The sequence below is a fragment of the Sapajus apella genome, unplaced genomic scaffold (genome assembly GCF_009761245.1).
Source record: "Sapajus apella isolate SASKATOON/1434 unplaced genomic scaffold, GSC_monkey_1.0 scaffold123, whole genome shotgun sequence".
NCBI lineage: Eukaryota > Metazoa > Chordata > Mammalia > Primates > Cebidae > Sapajus > Sapajus apella.
In genome coordinates, this window is record NW_022437063.1 from 2,063,145 (window position 1) to 2,071,417 (window position 8,273).

The window sequence follows — 8,273 nt, forward strand, 5'->3', positions numbered from 1 at the left end:
GCCCCCTTAAGCACCCCTGGCTCCTCCGGGGACCTGTAGGTGCCCCTGTAAGCACCCCTGGCTCCTCCGGGGACCTGTAGGTGCCCCCGTAAGCACCCCTGGCTCCTCGGGCACTCCCCGTCACTCTTTGAACACTTCCTTTACTTTCTGGCGCAGGGTGTGCTTTTTCTTGCTCCCGCCGAGGAATCTGCCACTCTCCAGGGAGCACAGTAGCCCCGGTTCCCTGTAGTGGAGAATGCTATTTAGAAGCCAAGATCTGGACGAGAGGAGTGCTTGTTGCTTTTGGGGTGTTATGGCTCCCAGCCCCTTTCAGTGGAGAGTTAGGGTATGTGTGTATATACGTACACATACATACACTTACATGCACCTACATATACCAACACACACGTACATACACTTACACACACACACACACCCTTTCATATACACTTACATACACCAACACACACACCCCTACATATACATACACTTACATACTCCTACATGCACATACACCTGCACACACATACACATGCATACACATACCACTTACATACACCTACATACACACAAATACACTTACATGCACTTACATGCACATACACATACATACACATGGCGCTTACATACATCTACACATACATACACCTACACACCTATGAACACATACATACCTACATACACCTACACACACATACACCTGTACACCTATGAACACATATCTACATACACCACACACGTACACCTACACACATACACACACCTACATATACTTACACCGACATACACACATACACCTACACACACTGTCATACACATACACCTGTATATACACACACACCCCTACACACATGTACACTTACATACACCCACATATGCATACACACTTACATCTACATACACCTACATACACAAACACACACGTACATACGTCACCATCAGGATTTATGTGTATATCTGCCTGCACAATTGGGAGTCATGCATTCACACCAGTACCCACACCACAGGGCTCGCCCCTGGCAGGGTGGCCAGGATCATCTTCACGTTTCCGTGGTGTAAATCCTGCCATCCTAGCCGGCTTCAAGCCACCAGTGTGATGTCCCTGAACACAGAGCTGAGAAGAGATGTGTGGTCGCCCCGGCCGTACAGATGTCCACCGTGCAGGTGCAGAAGAGAACCTCAGAGCGTACAGAGTCATACAGGTAGCAGAAGAATTAGGAAATGGTAGTTTTGAATTTTCATTAACTTTGTGTTTAATATCACTGATTTCATTGTAAGTTTACAGTACTTCATATTTACCAACGGCTATTTTCCACACCTGGCTTCCAAAAATTCCTGACATTTTGACAATCAGCCCATGTGTGTGGGTAAGAACTGGCTTTGGCGGACTGCGGCTGACCCCACACAGGCCTGTGGATGCCCCTTCCCCCTCCTGGGCTGTGTCTCCCCAGCAGGGCACAGCATCCCCCACTCGCCCTCTGGAGCCCTGGCATGTCAGCTGCCCCTGTCCCCACCCCACCCGCTGCCCACCTTTCTTGCCCAGCCTGATGGCTTTGGACTGAAAGATTCAAGAAGGAAGCGTGGAGACTGGGGAGGAAGGAGAGAGGGAAGCTAACCTGGCCTTCCGCTGTGTGTGACGCTGTATTTCATTGAACCAACCTCTGGCCGGTTGATGTTTAGGTTATTGCTGGGTTTTTTGCCTCATAACCAACATGGTGAGCTCCTTCTAGCCCGGGTCAGCTTCCGGCAGGGGAGGCATGGGCTGAGAGGCTCTGCTGTTTTAATTCTGAGAGCTGATGCCAAATTGCCCCTAGGTTGCGGACCCCCACCCCACCTATAAACAGGGCTCCGACCTGCGCGCGTGCCTCTGCAAACTGTGAAGCGCTGCAGGCACGCCTGCTGGGGGAAGGGGTCCCGATTTCCCCCGAGTTTATTTCCTCCTCTGTTGGATGTCCCTAAGTCGATCCTGTTGAGAGAAGTAACATGCTGAGACCCACAGTGGAGGCCGCTGCTTTGGGGTTATGGGGCTTGGGGTGTCTCTCGGAGCCTGGCAGCCTGAAGTCATCCCCCATTTCCCTCCTCAGATACAAGAAGAACTTGAAGGCCCTCTACGTGGTGCACCCCACCAGCTTCATCAAGGTCCTGTGGAACCTCTTCAAGCCCCTCATCAGGTACGCGTTGCTGTGGGAGAGGACCCTGCTGGGGTTGGAGGTTTCCCGCCTCAGTGTCCATAAGGTGGCCTTCCCTATCCATGCACCACAGAGGGCCCGTCTCCAGGGTGCCTGGGGGTCTGCGGTGAGTCACAAGGCCGGCCCAGGTCATGGACAGGAGTTCTGGCCTGTGACACCTGTGGGGTTTGCACCTGCTGTTTAAAATCCCCCCTTGGCCTGAGCCCCCGCACTGTGGAACCACCCTGAGGTTCAGTGAGTTCCGTTTTTCCTTTTTTTTTCTTTTTTTGAGGCAGACTCTTGTTGCCCAGGCTGGAGTGCAATGGCGAGATCTCGGCTCACTGCAACCTCCACCTCCCAGGTCTAAGTGATTCTCCTGCCTCAGCCTCCCAAGTAGCTGGGATTATAGGCACCCGCCACTACACCTGGCTAATTTTTTTTTTTGTAGAAACAGGGTTTCACCATCATCTTGGCTAGGCTGGTCTCGAACTCCTGACTTCATGATCCGCCTGCTTCAGCCTCCCAAAGTGCTGGGATTACAGGTGTGAACCCCTGCGCCTGGTCATGTTCAGTGATTTTCTGGAGGACTCTGTTATCTTCACTCTTGTGGTCTGTTACACGGCACAGATTGAAGTCTGCAAAGGTGAGAGGCACACAGGCTGAGTTCAGGAGGACCAAGCACAAGCTCCCAGCTGCCCTCTCTGGGTGGATTCATGCAGATTCATACAGACAACACTCGATTCTCCCAGCAAGAGTGTGTAATGGAGGAGGGAGCCTGGTTGGCCCGGGCAGCTCACCCAGCCTTGGTGCCCAGGGTGTTTGTTATGTGTCCGTCATGTAGGCACGGGGCACCCACCTGGCTGACCTCAGTCACTCGGTCTTCAGCCCCTCCTGAGATGAGAACACAGCCCAAGGCCCCCACCCCTCATCACATTGTTGGCGCAAGCTCTGTGGTTTTGGCCCAAGGCCACGGGTGTGTAAAGACCTCACCAGGCAGACACTTCCAGGGGCTGAGAGCTTTCCACCCAGGAGCAGGTCGCCCACGGCCAGGCTTCTCTTTGGAGCGTGCAGGGCTTGGACACCCCAAGCCTGCTGAGTTAAGCCTTTAGTGCACAGCAACCCCAATGAGCAGCCGAAAGAGAGGCAGCTGAGCCTGTGCATGTGGCGACGTCAGTCAGCTTCTCCCATATTTAGACTCATTCCTGCGGAATGATTTCTGCCTCAGTATTGGGAAGCAAGCGCTCAAGGGGCTGGTGAGGCCTGGGAGGCTCTGCCTGGGTCACGTGGGCATCTTCTACTTTCTTCCATTTTGGCTGTATACATCGGGCACAAACTGTGTGCACGGAGCCCCATGATGGGGGTGGGATGGGGAAGAGACTGACAGACATGGTTCCTGCATACTGGCCCTGACCCCAGCCCCGCCTGGGTGAGTTCTGCAGGCGAGGGAGGGGCTCAGTGCAGGGGGGCCCAGGTATGCACGAGGTGGGTCAGGATACTCAGGTGAGGTCGTTGCCTCTGTGAGAGGGGTGGGAGGACTCCTGGAGGGCCTCCCTAGGAAGAAGCATTTGGTGGATGGATCACAAGGGCAGGAGTTCGAGACCAGCCTGGCCAACATGGTGAAACCCCATCTCCACTAAAAATATAAAAATTAGCTGGCCATGGTGGTGCGCGCCTATAATCCCAGCTACTCAGGAGGCTGAGGCAGGAGAATCCCTTGAACCTGGGAAGCGGAGGTTGCGGTGAGCTGAGGTCACGCCATTGCACTCCAGCCTAGGCCACGTATGAAAATAAGTCTCAAAAAAAAAAAAAAATTAAAAATTAGCCAGATGTGGTAGCATGCGCCTGTGGCTCCAGCTACATGGGAGGCTGAAGCAGGAGGATTGCTTGGGCCCAGGAGTTCCAGCTGCAGTGAACGTGTTTGTGCCATTGCATTTCAGCCTGGGCAGCAGAGCAAGACCCTGTCTCAAAACAAAAAGAGAAAACTGCCCTACCAGGCAGCTTGGAGCCTTCCTTTTCCTACCAGCTGCCCACACTGTCATCCCAGGGACTGAAGTGCGTGGCCCTGAGACACACTGGGAGAGCTCTCAGAGCAGCAGACCGAGTCAGCTCCTGGTTATACAGCTAGTGCTTGACTCAGCGATTGGTTCCGGCAGACCGGTCGTAACACGATTTGGTCGTAAGTTGAGTAGGCTATATGCACGCGGAGATGGTAGTGCTGCCGGAAGCTGGTCCGCACTGTCGTACGCCCAGCTGGGCAATGTTTGCGCTGCCAGACGCGGAGCAGTCGTGGCCAGCGATTGTGGTCGTAAAGTCGAATGGTCGTAAGTTGCATCGGTCATAAGTCGATCAATACCTGTAGAGGGAGAGTTTTGTGCTCAAAGAGCTCCTTTCATGTTACCAGAATTCCCTGCCAGTTTTTCTCATCTACTGTCCATGCGGCACATGTTCCCCTATCGGTGGGTGAGATTTTGTTTGTGTTAGTTTGTTTTAGAATCTCACTCTGTTGCCCAGGCTGGAGTGCAATGGCACGATCTCGGCTCACTGCAGCCTCTCCCTCCGGGGTTCAAGCGATTCTCCTGCCTCAGCCTCCTGAGTAGCTGGGATACAGGCATGTGCCATCACGCCCAGCTAATTTCTGTTACTTTTTAGTAGAAATGGGGTTTCATCATATTGGACAGGCTGGTCTCGAACTCTGACCTTGTGATCCTGACCACCTGCCTCGGCCTCCCAAAGTACTGGGATTACAGGCCTGAGGCACCAGGCCCGGCCTTGCTAGTGTTTAACCAGGCCCAGCATCCTGGCGCCCTATGTGACATGTGACATGTTTGACATAGCAAAAAAGTGAGTCCAGTCACTTACCTTAGAAAAGTCCTTAGAGGGCCAGGCATAGTGGCTTACTCCTGTCTTCCCAACACTTTGGGAGGCTGAGGCAGGTGGATCACTGGAGCCCAGGAGTTCAAGACCTGCCTGGGTAACAGGGTGGAACCCCATCTCTACAAAACATACAAAAATCAGCCAGGCGTGGTGGCGCACACTTTACTCCCAGCTACTCAGGAGGCTGAGATGGGAGGATTGCTTGAGTTCAAGAGGCAGAGATTGCGGTGAGCTGAGATGGCGCCTCTGCACTCCAGCCTAGGTGACAGAGTGAGATTTTGTTGTTCTTAGAGTTCTAGAAACCTCTCAAGTTCTTGGGGAAAAAAGTTCACCTGCTTGGCCACGTGCAGTGGCTCATGCCTGTAATCCCAGCACTTTGGGAGGCCGAGATGAGGGGATCACTTGAGGTCAGGAGTTCGAGACCAGCCTGACCAAGATGGTGAAACCTCATCTCTACTAAAAATAAGAAAATTAGCCAGGCGTGGTGTCAGGCGCCTGTAATCCCAACTTGGGAGGCTGAGGCAGGAGAATCGCTTGAATCCGGGAGGCAGAGGTTGCAGCAAGACAAGAATGCACCACTGCTCTCCAGCCTGGGCAACAAGAGCAAGACTCTGTCTCAAAAAAACGTTCGCCTGCTCCTCCTGTTTCCACGTGGCAGCTGGACGGTGTGCTCTTGATGGCGCCAGGCTGCCTGGGCTCGACTTCTCTGCCCCTCACCATCCATTACTCTCAGCAAGAAAGGCAACCCCTCACTGCCTCAGTTTCCCCATGTGGCTGACAAGGCTGCTTACGTCATTCCGTTGTTACAATAATTCACTGACTTGATACCCGTAAAGTGTTTGTCTTCCTTTCTTCCTTTCCTTTCTTTTCTTCACACGTTCTTGCGCCATCACCCAGGCTGGAGTGCAGTGGTGAGATCGTGGCTCACTGCAGCCTCAACCTCCTGGGCTCAGTGATCCTCCCACCTCTGCCTCTCACATAGCCGGGATTATAGATGTGCACCACTGTGCCCAGCTAATTTAAAACAATTATTTGTTGAGACAGGGTCTCCCTGTGTTGCCCAGGCTGGTCTGGAACTCCTGGCCTCAAGTGATCCTCCTTTCTCAGCCTCCTAGTGTTGGGATTGCAGGACCGAGCCACCGTATCAGCTCCACGTTCACTGTTTAGAATAGGACCTGCCAGGCACTAGCAGATACTCGATGTTAGCTGCCAGTAGTACTGTTTTTGTGTTTGTTGTTTTTTGTTTTGTTTCATTGCTTTGAGAACAGGGTCTCAGTCTGTTGCCCAGGCTGGAGTGCAGTGGTGCGATCACGGCTCACTGCAGCCTTGACTTCTTGGGCTCAGGGGATCCTCCCACCTCAGGCTTCTGAGCAGCTGGGACCACAGTCACGCCACTGTGCCCAGCTAAATTTTGTATTTTTAGCAGAGACAGGGTTTTGCTATGTTGCCCAAGCTTGTCTTGAATTCCTAAGTTCAAGCAATCCTCCAGCCTCAGCCTCCCAAAGTGCTGGGATTACAGGCGTGAGCCACCACGCCGGGCCCTGTTTTAAAATCTTTTTAAACGGGTCAGGCACAGTGGCCCATGCCTGAAACCCCAGCACTTTGGGAGGCTGAGGTGGGCGGATCACCTGAGGTCAGGAGTTGAAGGCCAGCCTGGCAAAACCCCGTCTCTACTAAAAATACAAAAAATTAGCTGGGCGTGGTGGTGTGCATCTGTAATCCCAGCTACTTGGGAGGCTGAGGCAGCAGAATCGCTTGAACCTGGGAGGCAGACGTTGCAGTGAGCCGAGATGGCGCCATTGCATTCCGGCCTGGTGACAAGAGTGAAATTCTGCCTCAAAAAAAAAAAAAAAAAAAAACTTTTTAAACTCCCCTTTTGTGATTAATCTGATTCCAATATTGTACGCACCTTACGTATGCTCATGTGCCAGACACTGAAAAACTGCGCTGTGAAGTCAGCCACATTTTCCCCATTTCAAAGAAGAGGACGTTGATGCTCAGAGAGGTTACACCTGAGGTCGCACGAGGAGGGGGCGTGGCTGGGATCCTCCAGCCCGAGCCTGTATGATTCTACCGCTCATTCTGCCTCAGTTCCTGCCGGGAGAGGACCACAGGAACCGGGCTGGGGCTCCGGAGCCGGGACTGGACCCCGCTGCCTGCTGCCTGTGAGGTCTGGGACAGCCACGTAACCTCTCTGTGCCCCAAGACCTCATTTGGAGGAGCTCTGAGGCTCTCAGACGCCCACACACAGGAGGGCCCTGGGTCTCACTCACCCAGCCCTCCTGACCCAGACCCCCGCAGGTGGTGCCCGCGGCTGCAGCTCTAACAAGAACCCCAGTGAGTCCACCGCACGCACGCCGTGTTGGGAGCACCTGGCTGAGCTGGCCTGGGGACCCTTTCCCGGAGCGAGAGGCAAGTGGCAGGGTCCTGTCTGCGCCTGCCCTCAGAGTCCACGTCTGGCAGAGCCTGGCCTGCAGGAGGGGTCGGGGAGGCTGCAAAGAGGAAAGTGAGGGCTGGGCACCGGAGGCCTCCCTGCAGCACTGAATCTGGCACCTCTGTCCCCCTGAATGTCCCACGAACGGTTCCTGCAGAGGGGCAAGACTCCCTTTGCCCTTAGTGGGTTCCTCCCATCTATCACGCAGGACGTTGACAGCACTTCACAGCCCTGGGGAGACCCTTCGGCAACCTTCCGGCAGAGGACAGACTGTTCCCCAGTCCTGCGGAGTCTAAGTGGGCAGGCGGTGAGGACACTCCCGCAGGGGCTGGGGTACAGGGAGTAAGGCAGGCCCCACTTTCCTCCCTCTCCTCGTCCTTGGGATGAAGGGCACGCCGCACTTTGGTGGCTATTTTGCAGCCCCAGCCTTTAGCCTGGGTTCCTTGGCCTCCTATCTGCCAGCGTCCTTAAATGCAGAAACGTGGCAAAAGTCCCGCGGTGCCCCCCAGGTGACTGGGGGGTCCTGGCATCTGGGTTCGAGTCTCCCTCGTCCACTAGGGGGAGCCAGTGCGCACAGCTCAGCCTCCCTTGGGTCTCCTTTAGGAGCCAGCTGGCGTTGGCGCTGGGCTGAGCTTTGGGCTGCGGCTGTGTCCCTCCTACCTGCCATGATCTCCGGGTTTGTTTGTTGTTGTTTTTTTTTTTTTTTTTTTTTTTTTTTTTTTTGTTTTTTGAGACAGAGTCATTCTGTTTCCCAGGCTGGAGTGTAGTGGCGTGATCTTGGCTCACTGCAACCTCCGCCTCTCGGGTTCAAGCGATTC

General features: G+C 54.1%; 1 protein-coding gene across 2 annotated transcripts in view; it reads left to right on the plus strand.

Moving 5' to 3' along the window:
* The window catches only part of ARHGAP8 (Rho GTPase activating protein 8), a 61,056-nt gene that overhangs the window by 21,718 nt on the left and 31,065 nt on the right, over positions 1-8,273 (plus strand). For both annotated transcript variants that reach the window (XM_032261422.1, XM_032261421.1), the window contains exon 4: positions 2,064-2,150. In XM_032261422.1, the coding sequence (XP_032117313.1) occupies positions 2,064-2,150 (87 nt within the window). The remainder of the gene's footprint in view (positions 1-2,063; positions 2,151-8,273) is intronic.